Consider the following 19,769-nt stretch of genomic DNA (forward strand, 5'->3'; position numbering starts at 1 on the left):
GTCCTTGGCTGGGGTCTGGCACTGACCTGTGATTGTCCTTGGCTGGGGTCAGGCACTGACCGGTGATTGTCCTGGTCTGGGGTCAGGCGCTGACCGGTGATTGTCCTGGTCTGGGGTCTGGCACTGACCGGTGATTGTCCTTGGCTGGGGTCTGGCACTGACCAGTGATTGTCCTTGGCTGGGGTCTGGCAGTGACCGGTGATTGTCCTGGTCTGGGGTCAGGCGCTGACCGGTGATTGTCCTGGTCTGTGGTCTGTCACTGACCGGTGATTGTCCTTGGCTGGGGTCTGGCACTGACCAGTGATTGTCCTTGGCTGGGGTCTGGCAGTGACCGGTGATTGTCCTGGTCTGGGGTCAGGTGCTGACCGGTGATTGTCCTGGTCTGGGGTCTGGCACTGACCGGTGATTGTCCTTGGCTGGGGTCTGGCACTGACCAGTGATTGTCCTTGGCTGGGGTCTGGCACTGACCGGTGATTGTCCTGGTCTGGGGTCTGGCACTGACCGGTGATTGTCTCCCTTTATTTTCAGGTTAAATCTGGTGTCAGGGACAGAATCTTCTCATTCAGCTCAACCTTTGGCTTGGAGGTGACCCAGCAGGAGGTCTTCGACGGCTGCTCCATGCAAAGGCTGATCAGCCTGGCGATGGCTGGGTAACGGGGTGTCACTTACTGGAGGCAGATCAAAATGGGTGTCATTTACTGCGGGGTGGGGTTTAACAGGGTGTCACTGTGGGGGAGGTAAACAGGGTGTCACTGTGAGGGGGTTAACAGGGTGTCACTCTGTGGGGGGTAAAATGGGTGTCACTGTGGGGGAGGTAAACAGGGTGTCACTGTGGGTTGGGGGTAAACATGGTGTCACTCTGTGGGGGGTAAACAGGGTGTCACTGTGGGGGGGGGTAAACAGGTTGTCACTCTGTGGGGGGTAAACAGGGTGACACGCACAGCGCGGGGTAAACAGGGTGTCACTGTGGGGGGGGGGGGTAAACAGGGTGTCACTGTGGGTTGGGGGTAAACAGGGTGTCACTCTGTGGGGGTTAAACAGGGTGTCACTGTGAGGGGGTAAACAGGGTGTCACTGTGGGTTGGGGGTAAACAGGGTGTCACTCTGTGGGGGGTAAAATGGGTGTCACTGTGGGGGAGGTAAACAGGGTATCACTGTGAGGGGGTAAACAGGGTGTCACTGTGGGGGGGGGGTAAACAGGGTGTCACTGTGGGTTGGGGGTAAACAGGGTGTCACTCTGTGGGGGTTAAACAGGGTGTCACTGTGGGGGCAGGTAAACAGGGTGTCACTCTGTGGGGGGTAAACAGGGTGACACGCACAGCGCGGGGTAAACAGGGTGTCACTGTGGGGGAGGTAAACAGGGTGTCACTGTGGGTTGGGGGTAAACAGGGTGTCACTCTGTGGGGGGTAAACAGGGTGTCACTGTGGGGGGGTAAACAGGGTGTCACTCTGTGGGGGGTATACAGGGTGTCACTGTTGGGGTGTAAACAGGGTGTCACTGTGGGGGGGTAAACAGGGTGTCACTGTGGGGGGTAAACACGGTGTCACTCTGTGGGGGGTAAACAGGGTGTCACTGTGGGGGGTAAACAGGGTGTCACTCTGTGGGGGGTAAACAGGGTGTCACTGTGGGTGTGTAAACAGGGTGTCACTCTGTGGGGGGTAAACAGGGTGTCACTCTGTGGGGGGTAAACAGGGTGTCACTTTGGAGGGGTAAACAGGGTGTCACTCTGTGGGGGGTAAACAGGGTGTCACTCACTGTGGGGGGGGTAAATAGGGTGTCACTCACTGTGGGGGGGGGTAAATAGGGTGTCACTGTGGGGGGGGTAAACAGGGTGTCACTGTGCGGGGTAAACAGGGTGTCACTGTGGGGCGGTAAACAGGGTGTCACTCTGTGGGGGGTAAACAGGGTGTCACTCACTGTGGGGGGGGGGGGGTAAATAGGGTGTCACTGTGGGGGGGGTAAACAGGGTGTCACTGTGCGGGGTAAACAGGGTGTCACTGTGGGGCGGTAAACAGGGTGTCACTCTGTGGGGGGTAAACAGGGTGTCACTGTGGGGGGTAAACAGGGTGTCACTCACTGTGGGGGGGTAGACAGGGTGTCACTCTGTGGGGGGTAAACAGGGTGTCACTATGTGGGGGGTAAACAGGGTGTCACTCTGTGGGGGGTAAACAGGGTGTCACTGTGGGGGGGTAAACAGGGTGTCACTGTGGCGGGTAAACACGGTGTCACTCTGTGGGCGGTAAACAGAGTGTAACTCTGTGGGGGGTAAACAGGGTGTCACTGTGGGGGGTAAACAGGGTGTCACTCTGTGGGTGGTAAACAGGGTGTCACTGTGCGGGGGTAAACAGGGTGTCACTCTGTGGGGGGTAAACAGGGTGTCACTCTGGGGGGTAAACAGGGTGTCACTCTGTGGGGGGTAAACACGGTGTCACTGTGAGGGGTAAACAGGGTGTCCCTGGGGGGGGGTAAACAGGGTGTCACTGTGAGGGGTAAACAGGGTGTCACTCTGTGGGGGGTAAACAGGGTGTCACTGTGGGGGGTAAACAGGGTGTCACTGTGAGGGGTAAACAGGGTGTCACTGTTGGGGGTAAACAGGTTTGTCACTGTGAGGGGTAAACAGGGTGTCACTGTGGGGGGTAAACAGGGTGTCACTCTGTGGGGGATAAACAGGGTGTCACTGTGGGGGGTAAACAGGGTGTCACTCTGTGGGCGGTAAACACGGTGTCACTGTGAGGGGTAAACAGTGTGTCACTGTGGGGGGGGGTAAATGGGGTGTCACTGTGAGGGGTAAACAGTGTGTCGCTGTGGGGGGGTAAACAGGGTGTCACTCTGTGGGGGGTAAACAGGGTGTCACTGTGGGGAGTAAACAGGGTGTCACTCTGTGGTGGGTAAACACGGTGTCACTGTGAGGGGTAAACAGTGTGTCACTGTGGGGGGCGGGTAAACAGGGTGTCACTGTGAGGGGTAAACAGTGTGTCACTGTGGGGGGGGGGGTAAACAGGGTGTCGCTGTGAGGGGTAAACAGGGTGTCACTCTGTGGGGGGTAAACAGGGTGTCACTGTGAGGGGTAAACAGGGTGTCACTGTTGGGGGTAAACAGGGTGTCACTGTGAGGGTTAAACAGGGTGTCACTCTGTGGGGGTAAACAGGGTGTCACTCTGTGGGGGGTAAACAGGGTGTCACTGTGGGGGGTACAACGGGTGTCACTCTGTGGGGCGTAAACAGGGTGTCACTGTTGGGGTTAAACAGGGTGTCACTGTGGGGTGTAAACAGGGTGTCACTCTCTGTGAGGGGTAAATCTGGTGTCACTCGCTCTGGGGGTAAACGGCGTGTCATTCATTGCGGTAGGTAAATGGGGTGTCACTTACTGTGCAGGATAAACAGGGTGCCGTTCACTTGGGGCATATATTAAGGGGTGTCGCTCACTACGGGGAGTGGGGCCCATTTGGTCATGTGGAACGCAAATGCCATCACAGACTGGTTGGGCCAAATGGCCTGTTTCTGTGCTGTGCCTTTAATCACTGAGGGTCAAACTACGATGCCGCCCACAGCCGAATATATCATTGCCGTTTATAGTGAGGGGTCCAACCTGAAACATGGCAGCTTGAGGGTGGTGCTGGTGGAAGTGTCTGAGGTTGGCAGAAGGTGGAGGGTGAGCCTGACTGCGGAGGGTGAGTCTGACTGCGGAGGGTGGGCCAGACTGCGGAGGGTGGGCCTGACTGCGGAGGGTGGGCCTGACTGCGGAGGGTGGGCCGGACTGCGGAGGGTGGGCCGGACTGCGGAGAGTGAGCCTGACTGCGGAGGGTGAGCCTGACTGCGGAGGGTGGTCCGGACTGCGGAGGGTGAGCCTGACTGCGGAGGGTGGGCCGGACTGCGGAGGGTGGGCCTGACCGCGGAGAGTGGGCCTGACTGCGGAGGGTGGGCCTGACTGCGGAGGGTGGGCCTGACTGTGGATTGTGGGCCGGACAGCGGAGGGTGAGCCTGACTGCGGAGGATGGCCCTGACTGCGGAGGGTGGGCCGGACTGTGGAGAGTGGGCCTGACTGCGGAGGGTGGGCCTGACTGCGGAGGGTGGGCCTGACTGCGGAGGGTGGGCCGGACTGCGGAGGATGGCCCTGACTGCGGAGGGTGGCCCTGACTGCGGAGAGTGGGCCTGACTGCGGAGGGTGAGCCTGACTGTGGAGGGTGGGCCGGACTGCGGTGGGTGGGCCGGACTGCGGCAGGTGAGCCTGACTGCGGAGGGTGGGCCGGACTGCGGAGGGTGGGCCAGACTGCGGAGGGTGGGCCTGACTGCGGAGAGTGGGCCTGACTGCGGTGGGTGGGCCGGACTGCGGAGGGTGGGCCTGACTGCGGCAGGTGAGCCTGACTGCGGAGGGTGAGCCTGACTGCGGAGGGTGGGCCTGACTGCGGAGGGTGGGCCTGAGTGCGGAGGGTGGGCCTGACTGCGGGCGGTGGGCCTGACTGCGGAGGGTGGGCCTGACTGCGGAGGGTGGGCCTGACTGCGGTGGGTGGGCCGGACAGCGGAGGGTGGGCCTGACTGCGGGGGGTGGGCCTGACTGCGGAGGGTGGGCCTGACTGCGGTGGGTGGGCCGGACTGTGGAGAGTGAGCCTGACTGCGGAGAGTGGGCCTGACTCCGGAGAGTGGGCCTGACTGCGGAGAGTGGGCCTGACAGCGGGGGGTGGGCCTGACTGCGGAGGGTGGGCCTGACTGCGGAGAGTGGGCCTGACTGCGGTGGGTGGGCCGGATTGTGGAGAGTGAGCCTGACTGCGGGGGGTGGGCCTGACTGCGGAGGGTGGGCCGGACAGCGGAGGGTGGGCCGGACAGCGGAGGGTGGGCCGGACTGCGGAGGGTGGGCCTGACTGCGGAGAGTGGGCCTGACTGCGGAGGGTGAGCCTGACTGCGGAAGGTGGGCCTGACTGCGGAGGGTGGGCCTGACTGTGGAGGGTGGGCCGGACTGCGGATTGTGGGCCGGACAGCGGAGGGTGAGCCTGACTGCGGAGGGTGGCCCTGATGGCGGAGGCTGGGCCGGACATGTGGAGAGTGGGCCTGACTGCGGAGAGTGGGCCTGACTGCGGAGGGTGAGCCTGTCTGCGGAGGGTGGGCCGGACTGCGGAGGGTGGGCCTGTCTGCGGAGGGTGGGCCGGACTGCGGAGGGTGAGCCTGACTGCGGAGGGTGGCCCTGATGGCGGAGGCTGGGCCGGACATGTGGAGAGTGGGCCTGACTGCGGAGAGTGGGCCTGACTGCGGAGGGTGAGCCTGTCTGCTGAGGGTGGGCCGGACTGCGGAGGGTGGGCCTGACTGCGGAGGGTGGGCCGGACTGCGGAGGGTGGGCCTGACTGCGGAGGTGGCAGAACTCCCAGTCCTGACTGAGGATTCTATCCGGCAGTGAGTCACACTATAGCCTTTTCCAAAAACAACCCCAGGGTCTGGATCAGGATCAGCATCTGTGAAACAACACACTGGTTAACTGGCGAGACGTTGCTCGGGGGAATTATCACCTGCCTTGTATAAAAACTTTTTTGAAACTTTTTGATGATCAGGCCATTAACAATTTAACCTGGAGCAGCAGAGGAATGCTGTTAATGACCCTGTCTCAATAGTTGCTCACTCTACCCCCTCTCAAGTTGCCCCAGGTGAAGTGTGCCCTCTCGTTACAGATATGCTTGCACTGTGTTTGCTTTTGGACCAACTGGATCAGGAAAGACCTTCACAATGGCAGGTCCAGTCACCCTGGTGAGTACGGTCTCAGTTTGTAACTCATTGACTACCAGCTGTCACAGTCCAGTGCATCCTTCCGGGGGGAGCAACATTCCAATAAAACACACCCTTCACCTTTCAGCACCAGCAGGGAGAGAAACAGAAAACACATTAACCTCTTGGGGACTGGAACCACATCAAGATCACATCATCCTCGCTCCTGTCCCCATCAATGAGAGAGGGAGAGAGAGTCAGCACCTTCAGGGGAAGGAGAGAAAGTCAACACCTTCAGGGGAGGGAGAAAGCGTCAGTAATTTCAGGGGAGGGAGAGAGAGTCAACACCTTCAGGGGAGGGGGAAAGAGTCAGCACTTTCAGGGGAGGGGGAGAGAGAGTCAACAGCTTCAGGGGAGGGGGAAAGAGTCAGCACTTTCAGGGGAGGGGGAGAGAGAGTCAACAGCTTCAGGGGAGGGGGAGAGAGTCAGCACCTTCAGAGGACGGGGAGAGAGAGTCAACAGCTTCAGGGGAGGGGGAGAGAGTCAGCACCTTCAGGGGAAGGAGAGAAAGTCAACACCTTCAGGGGAGGGAGAAAGCGTCAGTAATTTCAGGGGAGGGAGAGAGAGTCAACACCTTCAGGGGAGGGGGAAAGAGTCAGCACTTTCAGGGGAGGGGGAGAGAGAGTCAACAGCTTCAGGGGAGGGGGAGAGAGTCAGCACCATCAGAGGACGGGGAGAGAGATTCAACACCTTCAGGGGAGGGGGAAAGAGTCAGCACTTTCAGAGGAGGGAGAGAGAGTCAACACCTTCAGGGGAGGGGGAGAGAGAGTCAACACCTTCAGGGGAGGGGGAAAGAGTCAGCACCTTCAGGGGAGGGGGAAAGAGTCAGCACTTTCAGAGGAGGGAGAGAGAGTCAACACCTTCAGGGGAGGGGGAAAGAGTCAGCACCTTCAGGGGAGGGGGAGAGAGAGTCAACACCTTCAGGGGAGGGGGAGAGAGTCAGCACCTTCAGAGGACGGGGAGAGAGAGTCAACAGCTTCAGGGGAGGGGGAAAGAGTCAGCACCTTCAGAGGACGGGGAGAGAGAGTCAACAGCTTCAGGGGAGGGGGAAACAGTCAGCACTTTCAGGGGAGGGGGAGAGAGAGTCAACAGCTTCAGGGGAGGGGGAGAGAGTCAGCACCTTCAGAGGACGGGGAGAGAGAGTCAACAGCTTCAGGGGAGGGGGAAACAGTCAGCACTTTCAGGGGAGGGGGAGAGAGAGTCAGCACCTTCAGGGGAGGGGTAGAGAGAGTCAGCAACTTCAGGGGAGGGGGAGAGAGAGTCAGCACCTTCAGAGGACGGGGAGAGACAGTCAACAGCTTCAGGGGAGGGGGAAGGAGTCAGCACCTTCAGGGGAGGGGGAAAGAGTCAACATCTTCAGGGGAGGGAGAGAGAGTCAGCACCTTCAGAGGAGGGGGAGAGAGAGTCAGCACCTTCAGAAGACGGGGAGAGAGAGTCAACAGCTTCAGGGGAGGGGGAAAGAGTCAGCACCTTCAGGGGAGGGGTAAGAGTCAGCAGCTTCAGGGGAGAGGGAGAGAGAGTCAGCACCTTCAGGGGAGGGGGAGAGAGTCAGCACCTTCAGGGGAGAGGGAGATAGAGTCAGCACCTTCAGGGGAGGGGGAGGGAGTCAGCACCTTCAGGGGTGGGGAGAGAGAGAGTCAGCATCTTCAGGGGAGAGGGAGAGAGATTCAGCATCTTCAGGGGAGGGGGAGGGAGTCAGCACCTTCAGGGGAGAGGGAGAGAGAGTTAGCGCCTTCAGAGAAGGGGGAGGGAGAGTTAGCGCCTTCAGGGGAGGGGGAGAGAGAGTCAGCACCTTCAGGGGAGGGGGAGAGAGAGTCAGCATCTTCAGGGGAGAGGGAGATAGATTCCGCATCTTCAGGGGAGGGGGAGGGAGTCAGCACCTTCAGGGGAGGGGGAGAGAATCAGCACCTTCAGGGGAGGGGGAAAGAGTCAGCACCTTCAGGGGTGGGGAGAGAGAGAGTCAGCATCTTCAGGGGAGAGGGAGAGAGATTCAGCATCTTCAGGGGAGGGGGAGGGAGTCAGCACCTTCAGGGGAGAGGGAGAGAGAGTTAGCGCCTTCAGAGAAGGGGGAGGGAGAGTTAGCGCCTTCAGGGGAGGGGGAGAGAGAGTCAGCACCTTCAGGGGAGGGGGAGAGAGAGTCAGCATCTTCAGGGGAGAGGGAGATAGATTCAGCATCTTGAGGGGAGAGAGAGTCAGCACCTTCAGGGGAGGGGGAGAGAGAGTCAGCACCTTGAGGGGAGGGGGAGAGAGAGTCAGCACCTTCAGGGGAGACGGAGAGAGATTCAGCACCTTCAGGGGAGGGGGAGAGAGTCAGCATCTTCAGGGGAGGGGGAGAGAGTCAGCATCTTCAGGGGAGAGGGAGCGAGAGTCAGCACCTTCAGGGGAGAGGGAGAGAGATTCAGCACCTTGAGCGGAGGGGGAGAGAGCACCTTCAGAGGAGGGGGAGAGAGAGTGAGCACCTTCAGGGGAGAGAGAGAGAGAGTCAGCATCTTCAGAGGAGAGGGAGCGAGAGTCAGCACCTTCAGGGGAGAGGGAGAGACATTCAGCACCTTCAGGGGAGGGGGAGAGAGTCAGCATCTTCAGGGGAGGGGGAGAGAGTCAGCATCTTCAGGGGAGAGGGAGCGAGAGTCAGCACCTTCAGGGGAGAGGGAGAGAGATTCAGCACCTTGAGGGGAGGGGGAGAGAGCACCTTCAGAGGAGGGGGAGAGAGAGTGAGCACCTTCAGGGGAGAGAGAGAGAGAGTCAGCATCTTCAGAGGAGAGGGAGAGAGAGTCAGCACCTTCAGGGCAGGGGGAGAGAGAGTCAGCACCTTCAGGGGAGAGGGAGAGAGAGTCAGCACCTTCAGTGGAGGGGGAGAGAGTTAGCATCTTCAGGGCAGGGGGAGAGAGAGTCAGCACCTTCAGAGGAGGGGGAGAGAGAGTCAGCACCTTCATAGGACGGGGAGAGAGATTCAACAGCTTCAGGGGAGGGGGAAAGAGTCAGCACTTTCAGTGGAGGGGGAGAGAGAGTCAGCACCTTCAGAGGACGGGGAGAGAGAGTCAACAGCTTCAGGGGAGGGGGAAAGAGTCAGCACCGTCAGGGGAGGGGGAGAGAGAGTCATCACCTTCAGAGGACGGGGAGAGAGAGTCAACAGCTTCAGGGGAGGGGGAAAGAGTCAGCACCTTCAGGGGAGGGGGAGAGAGAGTCAGCACCTTCGGAGGAGGGGGAAAGAGTCAACAACTTCAGGGGAGGGGGAGAGAGAGTCAACAGCTTCAGAGGACGGGGAGAGAGAGTCAACAGCTTCAGGGGAGGGGGAAAGAGTCAGCACCTTCAGGGGAGGGGGAGAGAGAGTCATCACCTTCAGAGGACGGGGAGAGAGAGTCAACAGCTTCAGGGGAGGGGGAAACAGTCAGCACTTTCAGGGGAGGGGGAGAGAGAGTCAGCACCTTCAGGGGAGGGGGAGAGAGAGTCAGCAACTTCAGGGGAGGGGGAGAGAGAGTCAGCACCTTCAGAGGACGGGGAGAGACAGTCAACAGCTTCAGGGGAGGGGGAAGGAGTCAGCACCTTCAGGGGAGGGGGAAAGAGTCAACATCTTCAGGGGAGGGAGAGAGAGTCAGCACCTTCAGAGGAGGGGGAGAGAGAGTCAGCACCTTCAGAAGACGGGGAGAGAGAGTCAACAGCTTCAGGGGAGGGGGAAAGAGTCAGCACCTTCAGGGGAGGGGTAAGAGTCAGCAGCTTCAGGGGAGAGGGAGAGAGAGTCAGCACCTTCAGGGGAGGGGGAGAGAGTCAGCACCTTCAGGGGAGAGGGAGATAGAGTCAGCACCTTCAGGGGAGGGGGAGGGAGTCAGCACCTTCAGGGGTGGGGAGAGAGAGAGTCAGCATCTTCAGGGGAGAGGGAGAGAGATTCAGCATCTTCAGGGGAGGGGGAGGGAGTCAGCACCTTCAGGGGAGAGGGAGAGAGAGTTAGCGCCTTCAGAGAAGGGGGAGGGAGAGTTAGCGCCTTCAGGGGAGGGGGAGAGAGAGTCAGCACCTTCAGGGGAGGGGGAGAGAGAGTCAGCATCTTCAGGGGAGAGGGAGATAGATTCCGCATCTTCAGGGGAGGGGGAGGGAGTCAGCACCTTCAGGGGAGGGGGAGAGAATCAGCACCTTCAGGGGAGGGGGAAAGAGTCAGCACCTTCAGGGGTGGGGAGAGAGAGAGTCAGCATCTTCAGGGGAGAGGGAGAGAGATTCAGCATCTTCAGGGGAGGGGGAGGGAGTCAGCACCTTCAGGGGAGAGGGAGAGAGAGTTAGCGCCTTCAGAGAAGGGGGAGGGAGAGTTTGCGCCTTCAGGGGAGGGGGAGAGAGAGTCAGCACCTTCAGGGGAGGGGGAGAGAGAGTCAGCATCTTCAGGGGAGAGGGAGATAGATTCAGCATCTTGAGGGGAGAGAGAGTCAGCACCTTCAGGGGAGGGGGAGAGAGAGTCAGCACCTTGAGGGGAGGGGGAGAGAGAGTCAGCACCTTCAGGGGAGACGGAGAGAGATTCAGCACCTTCAGGGGAGGGGGAGAGAGTCAGCATCTTCAGGGGAGGGGGAGAGAGTCAGCATCTTCAGGGGAGAGGGAGCGAGAGTCAGCACCTTCAGGGGAGAGGGAGAGAGATTCAGCACCTTGAGCGGAGGGGGAGAGAGCACCTTCAGAGGAGGGGGAGAGAGAGTGAGCACCTTCAGGGGAGAGAGAGAGAGAGTCAGCATCTTCAGAGGAGAGGGAGCGAGAGTCAGCACCTTCAGGGGAGAGGGAGAGACATTCAGCACCTTCAGGGGAGGGGGAGAGAGTCAGCATCTTCAGGGGAGGGGGAGAGAGTCAGCATCTTCAGGGGAGAGGGAGCGAGAGTCAGCACCTTCAGGGGAGAGGGAGAGAGATTCAGCACCTTGAGGGGAGGGGGAGAGAGCACCTTCAGAGGAGGGGGAGAGAGAGTGAGCACCTTCAGGGGAGAGAGAGAGAGAGTCAGCATCTTCAGAGGAGAGGGAGAGAGAGTCAGCACCTTCAGGGCAGGGGGAGAGAGAGTCAGCACCTTCAGGGGAGAGGGAGAGAGAGTCAGCACCTTCAGTGGAGGGGGAGAGAGTTAGCATCTTCAGGGCAGGGGGAGAGAGAGTCAGCACCTTCAGAGGAGGGGGAGAGAGAGTCAGCACCTTCATAGGACGGGGAGAGAGATTCAACAGCTTCAGGGGAGGGGGAAAGAGTCAGCACTTTCAGTGGAGGGGGAGAGAGAGTCAGCACCTTCAGAGGACGGGGAGAGAGAGTCAACAGCTTCAGGGGAGGGGGAAAGAGTCAGCACCGTCAGGGGAGGGGGAGAGAGAGTCATCACCTTCAGAGGACGGGGAGAGAGAGTCAACAGCTTCAGGGGAGGGGGAAAGAGTCAGCACCTTCAGGGGAGGGGGAGAGAGAGTCAGCACCTTCGGAGGAGGGGGAAAGAGTCAACAACTTCAGGGGAGGGGGAGAGAGAGTCAACAGCTTCAGAGGACGGGGAGAGAGAGTCAACAGCTTCAGGGGAGGGGGAAAGAGTCAGCACCTTCAGGGGAGGGGGAGAGAGAGTCATCACCTTCAGAGGACGGGGAGAGAGAGTCAACAGCTTCAGGGGAGGGGGAAAGAGTCAGCACCTTCAGGGGAGGGGGAGAGAGAGTCAGCACCTTCGGAGGAGGGGGAAAGAGTCAACAACTTCAGGGGAGGGGGAGAGAGAGTCAGCACCTTCAGAGGACGGGGAGAGAGAGTCAGCATCTTCAGGGGAGGGGGAAAGAGTCAGCACTTTCAGGGGAGGGGGAGAGAGAGTCAGCACCTTCCGGGGAGGGGGAGAGAGAGTCAACACCTGCAGGGGAGGGGGAAAGAGTCAGCACTTTCAGGGGAGGGGGAGAGAGAGTCAGCACCTTCAGAGGAGGGGGAGAGAGAGTCAACACCGTCAGGGGAGGGGGAAAGGGTCAGCACTTTCAGGGGAGGGAGAGAGAGTCAGCACCTTCAGAGGACGGGGAGTGAGAGTCAACACCTTCAGGGGAGGGGGAAAGAGAGTCAGCACCTTCAGGGGAGAGGGAGAGAGAGTCAGCACCTTCAGGGGAGGGGGAGAGAGAGTCAGCAAATTCAGGGGAGGGGGAGAGAGAGTCAGCACCTTCAGGGGAGGGGGAGAGAGAGTCAGCACCTTGAGGGGAGGGGGAGAGAGAGTCAGCACCTTCAGGGGAGACGGAGAGAGATTCAGCACCTTCAGGGGAGGGGGAGAGAGTCAGCATCTTCAGGGGAGGGGGAGAGAGTCAGCATCTTCAGGGGAGAGGGAGCGAGAGTCAGCACCTTCAGGGGAGAGGGAGAGAGATTCAGCACCTTGAGCGGAGGGGGAGAGAGCACCTTCAGAGGAGGGGGAGAGAGAGTGAGCACCTTCAGGGGAGAGAGAGAGAGAGTCAGCATCTTCAGAGGAGAGGGAGCGAGAGTCAGCACCTTCAGGGGAGAGGGAGAGACATTCAGCACCTTCAGGGGAGGGGGAGAGAGTCAGCATCTTCAGGGGAGGGGGAGAGAGTCAGCATCTTCAGGGGAGAGGGAGCGAGAGTCAGCACCTTCAGGGGAGAGGGAGAGAGATTCAGCACCTTGAGGGGAGGGGGAGAGAGCACCTTCAGAGGAGGGGGAGAGAGAGTGAGCACCTTCAGGGGAGAGAGAGAGAGAGTCAGCATCTTCAGAGGAGAGGGAGAGAGAGTCAGCACCTTCAGGGCAGGGGGAGAGAGAGTCAGCACCTTCAGGGGAGAGGGAGAGAGAGTCAGCACCTTCAGAGGAGGGGGAGAGAGTTAGCATCTTCAGGGCAGGGGGAGAGAGAGTCAGCACCTTCAGAGGAGGGGGAGAGAGAGTCAGCACCTTCATAGGACGGGGAGAGAGATTCAACAGCTTCAGGGGAGGGGGAAAGAGTCAGCACTTTCAGTGGAGGGGGAGAGAGAGTCAGCACCTTCAGAGGACGGGGAGAGAGAGTCAACAGCTTCAGAGGACGGGGAGAGAGAGTCAACAGCTTCAGGGGAGGGGGAAAGAGTCAGCACCTTCAGGGGAGGGGGAGAGAGAGTCATCACCTTCAGAGGACGGGGAGAGAGAGTCAACAGCTTCAGGGGAGGGGGAAAGAGTCAGCACCTTCAGGGGAGGGGGAGAGAGAGTCAGCACCTTCGGAGGAGGGGGAAAGAGTCAACAACTTCAGGGGAGGGGGAGAGAGAGTCAGCACCTTCAGAGGACGGGGAGAGAGAGTCAGCATCTTCAGGGGAGGGGGAAAGAGTCAGCACTTTCAGGGGAGGGGGAGAGAGAGTCAGCACCTTCCGGGGAGGGGGAGAGAGAGTCAACACCTGCAGGGGAGGGGGAAAGAGTCAGCACTTTCAGGGGAGGGGGAGAGAGAGTCAGCACCTTCAGGGGAGGGGGAGAGAGAGTCAACACCGTCAGGGGAGGGGGAAAGGGTCAGCACTTTCAGGGGAGGGAGAGAGAGTCAGCACCTTCAGAGGACGGGGAGTGAGAGTCAACACCTTCAGGGGAGGGGGAAAGAGAGTCAGCACCTTCAGGGGAGAGGGAGAGAGAGTCAGCACCTTCAGGGGAGGGGGAGAGAGAGTCAGCAAATTCAGGGGAGGGGGAGAGAGAGTCAGCACCTTCAGAGGACGGGGAGAGACAGTCAACAGCTTCAGGGGAGGGGGAAAGAGTCAGCACCTTCAGGGGAGGGGGAAGAGTCAGCATCTTCAGGGGAGGGAGAGACAGTCAGCACCTTCAGAGGAGGGGGAAAGAGTCAGCACCTTCAGGGGAGGGGGAAAGAGTCAGCACCTTCAGGGGAGGGGGAGAGAGAGTCAGCACCTTTAGGGGAGGTGGAAAGAGTCAGCACCTTCAGGGGAGGGGGAGAGAGAGTCAGCATCTTCAGGGGAGAGGGAGAGAGAGTCAGCACCTTCAGGGGAGGGGGAGAGAGTCAGCACCTTCAGGGGAGGGGGAAAGAGTCAGCACCTTCAGGGCAGGGGGAGAGAGAGTCAGCATCTTCAGGGGAGAGGGAGATAGATTCAGCATCTTCAGGGGAGGGGGAGGGGGTCAGCACCTACAGGGGAGGGGGAGGGAGTCAGCACCTTCAGGGGAGAGGGAGAGAGAGTCAGCACCTTCAGAGGAGGGGGAGAGAGAGTCAGCACCTTCAGGGGAGGGGGAGAGAGTCAGCACCTTCAGAGGAGGGTGAGAGAGTGTTAGCGCCTTCAGAGAAGGGGGAGGGAGAATTAGCGCCTTCAGGGGAGGGGGAGAGAGAGTCAGCACCTTCAGGGGAGGGGGAGAGAGAGTCAGCATCTTCAGGGGAGAGGGAGATAGATTCAGCATCTTGAGGGGAGAGAGAGTCAGCACCTTCAGGGGAGGGGGAGAGAGAGTCAGCACCTTGAGGGGAGGGGGAGAGAGAGTCAGCACCTTCAGGGGAGAGGGAGAGAGATTCAGCACCTTCAGGGGACGGGGAGAGAGTCAGCATCTTCAGGGGATGGGGAGGGAGTCAGCATCTTCAGGGGAGAGGGAGCGAGAGTCAGCACCTTCAGGGGAGAGGGAGAGAGATTCAGCACCTTCAGGGGAGAGGGAGAGAGATTCAGCACCTTCAGGGGAGGGGGAGGTAGTCAGCATCTTTAGGGGAGGGGGAGAGAGTCAGCATCTTCAGGGGAGAGGGAGGGAGAGTCAGCACCTTGAGGGGAGGGGGAGAGAGTTAGCACCTTCAGAGGAGGGGGAGAGAGAGTCAGCACCTTCAGGGGAGAGAGAGAGTGAGTCAGCACCTTCAGAGGAGAGGGAGAGAGAGTCAGCACCTTCAGGGGAGGGGGAGAGAGAGTCAGCACCTTCAGGGGAGAGGGAGAGAGAGTCAGCACCTTCAGAGGAGGGGGAGAGAGTTAGCATCTTCAGTGGAGGGGGAGAGAGAGTCAGCACCTTCAGAGGAGGGGGAGAGAGAGTCAGCACCTTCAGAGGAGGGGGAGGGAGATTCAGCACCTTCAGGGGAGGAGGAGAGAGTCAGCACCTTCAGGGGAGGGGGACAGAGAGTCAGCACCTTCAGGGGAGGGGGAGAGAGTCAGCACCTTCAGGGGAGGGGGAGAGAGATTCAGCACCTTCAGAGGAGGGGGAGAGAGGGTCAGCACCTTCAGGGGAGGGGGAGAGAGAGTCAGCACCTTCAGGGGAGGGGGAGAGAGAGTCAGCACCTTGTGGGGAGGGGGAGAGAGAGTCAGCACCTTCAGAGGAGGGTAAGAGAGAGTCAGCACCTTCAGGGGACGGGGAGAGAGAGTCAGCACCTTGAGGGGAGGAGGAGAGAGAGTCAGCACCTTCAGGGGAGGGGGAGAGAGAGTCAGCACCTTCAGGGGAGGGGGAGAGAGTGTCAGCACCTTCAGAGGAGGGGGAGAGAGTCAGCACCTTCAGGGGAGGAGGAGAGAGAGTCAGCACCTTCAGAGGAGGGGGAGAGAGAGTCAGCACATTCAGGGGAGGGGGAGAGAGAGTCAGCACCTTCAGGTCTGGGGCAGAGAGAGTCAGCACCTTCAGGGGAGGGGGAGAGAGAATCAGCATTTTCAGGGGAGGGGGAGGGAGAGTCAGGGTCTTCAGAGGAGGGGGAGAGAGAGTCAGCACCTTCAGGGTTGGGGCAGAGAGAATCAGCACCTTCAGGGGAGGGGGAGAGAGAGTCAGCACCTTCAGGGAGGGGGAGAGAGAGTCAGCACCTTCAGGGGAGGGGGTGAGACAGTCAGGATCTTCAGAGGAGGGGAGAGAGAGTCAGCACCTTCAGGGGACGGGGAGAGAGTGTCAGCACCTTCAGGAGAGGGGGAGAGAGAGAGTCAGGGTCTTCAGAGGAGGGTAGAGAGAGTGTCAGCACCTTCAGGAGAAGGGGAGAGAGAGAGTCAGGGTCTTCAGCAGAGGGGGGAGAGAGTCAGCACCTTCAGAGGAGGGGGAGAGAGAGTCAGCACCTTCAGGAGAGGGGGAGAGAGAGAGTCAGGGTCTTCAGAGGAGGGGAGAGAGAGTCAGCACCTTCAGGAGAGGGGGAGTGAGAGAGTCAGGGTCTTCAGGAGAGGGGGGAGAGAGTCAGCACCTTCAGAGGAGGGGGAGAGAGTCAGCACCTTCAGGGGAGGGGGAGAGAGTCAGCATCTTCAGGGGAGAGGGAGAGAGTCAGCATCTTCAGGGGAGAGGGAGAGAGAGTCAGCACCTTCAGGGGAGAGGGAGAGAGATTCAGCACCTTCAGGGGAGGGGGAGAGAGTCAGCATCTTCAGGGGAGGGGGAGAGAGTCAGCATCTTCAGGGGAGAGGGAGGGAGAGTCAGCACCTTGAGGGGAGGGGGAGAGAGTTAGCACCTTCAGAGGAGGGGGAGAGAGAGTCAGCACCTTCAGGGGAGAGAGAGAGAGAGTCAGCACTTTCAGAGGAGAGGGAGAGAGAGTCAGCACCTTCAGGGGAGGGGGAGAGAGAGTCAGCACCTTCAGGGGAGAGGGAGAGAGAGTCAGCACCTTCAGAGGAGGGGGAGAGAGTTAGCATCTTCAGGGGAGGGGGAGAGAGAGTCAGCACCTTCAGAGGAGGGGGAGAGAGTGTCAGCACCTTCAGAGGAGGGGGAGAGAGTCAGCACCTTCAGGGGAGGAGGAGAGAGAGTCAGCACCTTCAGAGGAGGGGGAGAGAGAGTCAGCACATTCAGGGGAGGGGGAGAGAGAGTCAGCACCTTCAGGGCTGGGGCAGAGAGAGTCAGCACCTTCAGGGGAGGGGAAGAGAGAATCAGCATTTTCAGGGGAGGGGGAGGGAGAGTCAGGGTCTTCAGAGGAGGGGGAGAGAGAGTCAGCACCTTCAGGGTTGGGGCAGAGAGAATCAGCACCTTCAGGGGAGGGGGAGAGAGAGTCAGCACCTTCAGGGGAGGGGGAGAGAGAGTCAGCACCTTCAGGGGAGGGGGTGAGACAGTCAGGATCTTCAGAGGAGGGGAGAGAGAGTCAGCACCTTCAGGGGAGGGGGAGAGAGTGTCAGCACCTTCAGGAGAGGGGGAGAGAGAGAGTCAGGGTCTTCAGAGGAGGGGAGAGAGAGTGTCAGCACCTTCAGGAGAAGGGGAGAGAGAGAGTCAGGGTCTTCAGGAGAGGGGGGAGAGAGTCAGCACCTTCAGAGGAGGGGGAGAGAGAGTCAGCACCTTCAGGAGAGGGGGAGAGAGAGAGTCAGGGTCTTCAGAGGAGGGGAGAGAGAGTCAGCACCTTCAGGAGAGGGGGAGTGAGAGAGTCAGGGTCTTCAGGAGAGGGGGGAGAGAGTCAGCACCTTCAGAGGAGGGGGAGAGAGTCAGCACCTTCAGGGGAGGGGGAGAGAGTCAGCATCTTCAGGGGAGAGGGAGAGAGTCAGCATCTTCAGGGGAGAGGGAGAGAGAGTCAGCACCTTCAGGGGAGAGGGAGAGAGATTCAGCATCTTCAGGGGAGGGGGAGAGAGTCAGCATCTTCAGGGGAGAGGGAGAGAGAGTCAGCACCTTCAGGGGAGAGGGAGAGAGTCAGCATCTTCAGGGGAGAGGGAGAGAGAGTCAGCACCTTCAGGGGAGGGGGAAAGAGTCAGCATCTTCAGGGGAGGGAGAGACAGTCAGCACCTTCAGAGGAGGGGGAGAGAGAGTCAGCACCTTCAGAAGACGGGGAGAGAGAGTCAACAGCTTCAGGGGAGGGGGAAAGAGTCAGCACCTTCAGGGGAGGGGGAAAGAGTCAGCACCTTCAGGGGAGGGGGAGAGAGAGTCAGCACCTTTAGGGGAGGGGGAAAGAGTCAGCACCTTCAGGGGAGGGGGAGAGAGAGTCAGCACCTTCAGGGGAGAGGGAGAGAGATTCAGCACCTTCAGGGGAGGGGGAGAGAGTCAGCATCTTCAGGGGAGGGGGAGAGAGTCAGCATCTTCAGGGGAGAGGGAGGGAGAGTCAGCACCTTGAGGGGAGGGGGAGAGAGTTAGCACCTTCAGAGGAGGGGGAGAGAGAGTCAGCACCTTCAGGGGAGAGAGAGAGAGAGTCAGCACTTTCAGAGGAGAGGGAGAGAGAGTCAGCACCTTCAGGGGAGGGGGAGAGAGAGTCAGCACCTTCAGGGGAGAGGGAGAGAGAGTCAGCACCTTCAGAGGAGGGGGAGAGAGTTAGCATCTTCAGGGGAGGGGGAGAGAGAGTCAGCACCTTCAGAGGAGAGGGAGAGAGTGTCAGCACCTTCAGGGGAGGAGGAGAGAGAGTCAGCACCTTCAGAGGAGGGGGAGAGAGAGTCAGCACCTTCAGGGGAGGGGGAGAGAGAATCAGCATTTTCAGGGCTGGGGCAGAGAGAGTCAGCACCTTCAGGGGAGGGGGAGAGAGAATCAGCATTTTCAGGGTAGGGGGAGGGAGAGTCAGGGTCTTCAGAGGAGGGGGAGAGAGAGTCAGCACCTTCAGGGTTGGGGCAGAGAGAATCAGCACCTTCAGGGGAGGGGGAGAGAGAGTCAGCACCTTCAGGGGAGGGGGAGAGAGAGTCAGCACCTTCAGGGGAGGGGGTGAGACAGTCAGGATCTTCAGAGGAGGGGAGAGAGAGTCAGCACCTTCAGGGGAGGGGGAGAGAGTGTCAGCACCTTCAGGAGAGGGGGAGAGAGAGAGTCAGGGTCTTCAGAGGAGGGGAGAGAGAGTGTCAGCACCTTCAGGAGAAGGGGAGAGAGAGAGTCAGGGTCTTCAGGAGAGGGGGGAGAGAGTCAGCACCTTCAGAGGAGGGGGAGAGAGAGTCAGCACCTTCAGGAGAGGGGGAGAGAGAGAGTCAGGGTCTTCAGAGGAGGGGAGAGAGATTCAGCACCTTCAGGAGAGGGGGAGTGAGAGAGTCAGGGTCTTCAGGAGAGGGGGGAGAGAGTCAGCACCTTCAGAGGAGGGGGAGAGAGTCAGCATCTTCAGGGGAGAGGGAGAGAGTCAGCATCTTCAGGGGAGAGGGAGAGAGAGTCAGCACCTTCAGGGGAGAGGGAGAGAGATTCAGCACCTTCAGGGGAGGGGGAGAGAGTCAGCATCTTCAGGGGAGAGGGAGAGAGAGTCAGCACCTTCAGGGGAGAGGGAGAGAGTCAGCATCTTCAGGGGAGAGGGAGAGAGAGTCAGCACCTTCAGGGGAGAGGGCGAGAGATTCAGCACCTTCAGGGGAGGGGAAAGAGTCAGCATCTTCAGGGAGGGAGGGACAGTCAGCACCTTCAGAGGAGGGGGAGAGAGAGTCAGCACCTTCAGAAGACGGGGAGAGAGAGTCAACACCTTCAGGGGAGGGGGAAAGAGTCAGCACCTTCAGCGGAGGGGGAAAGAGTCAGCAACTTCAGGGGAGGGGGAGAGAGAGTCAGCACCTTTAGGGGAGGGGGAAAGAGTCAGCACCTTCAGGGGAGGGGGAGAGAGAGTCAGCACCTTCAGGGGAGGGGGAAAGAGTCAGCACCTTCAGTGGGGAGAGAGAGAGAGTCAGCATCTTCAGGGGAGAGGGAGAGAGATTCAGCATCTTCAGGGGAGGGGGAGGGAGTCAGCACCTTCAGAGGAGGGGGAGAGAGAGTCAGCACCTTCAGGGGAGAGGGAGGGAGAGTCAGCACCTTGAGGGGAGGGGGAGAGAGTTAGCACCTTCAGAGGAGGGGGAGAGAGAGTCAGCACCTTCAGGGGAGAGAGAGAGAGAGTCAGCACTTTCAGAGGAGAGGGAGAGAGAGTCAGCACCTTCAGGGGAGGGGGAGAGAGAGTCAGCACCTTCAGAGGAGGGGGAGAGAGTCAGCACCTTCAGAGGAGGGGGAGAGAGTTAGCATCTTCAGGGGAGGGGGAGGGAGATTCAGCACCTTCAGGGGAGAGGGAGAGAGAGTCAGCACCTTCAGAGGAGGGGGAGAGAGTTAGCATCTTCAGGGGAGGGGGAGAGAGAGTCAGCACCTTCAGAGGAGGGGGAGAGAGAGTCAGCACCTTCAGAGGAGGGGGAGGGAGATTCAGCACCTTCAGGGGAGGGGGACAGAGAGTCAGCACCTTCAGGGGAGGGGGAGAGAGTCAGCACCTTCAGGGGAGGGGGAGAGTGTCAGCACGTTCAGGGGTGAGGGAGAGAGAGTCAGCATCTTCAGAGGAGGGGGAGGGAGAGTCAGCACCTTCAGAGGAGGGGGAGG

The 19,769-nt window shown here is 59.9% G+C and overlaps 1 protein-coding gene across 1 annotated transcript in view; it reads left to right on the forward strand.

The window, feature by feature from the left end:
* The window catches only part of LOC137346534 (kinesin-like protein KIF12), a 174,570-nt gene that overhangs the window by 40,743 nt on the left and 114,058 nt on the right, over positions 1 to 19,769 (forward strand). Inside the window, exons 4-5 of the mRNA XM_068010008.1 lie at positions 529 to 650; positions 5,657 to 5,732. Of these exons, the coding sequence (XP_067866109.1) occupies positions 529 to 650; positions 5,657 to 5,732 (198 nt within the window). The remainder of the gene's footprint in view (positions 1 to 528; positions 651 to 5,656; positions 5,733 to 19,769) is intronic.

The sequence above is a fragment of the Heterodontus francisci genome, chromosome 30 (genome assembly GCF_036365525.1).
Source record: "Heterodontus francisci isolate sHetFra1 chromosome 30, sHetFra1.hap1, whole genome shotgun sequence".
NCBI lineage: Eukaryota > Metazoa > Chordata > Chondrichthyes > Heterodontiformes > Heterodontidae > Heterodontus > Heterodontus francisci.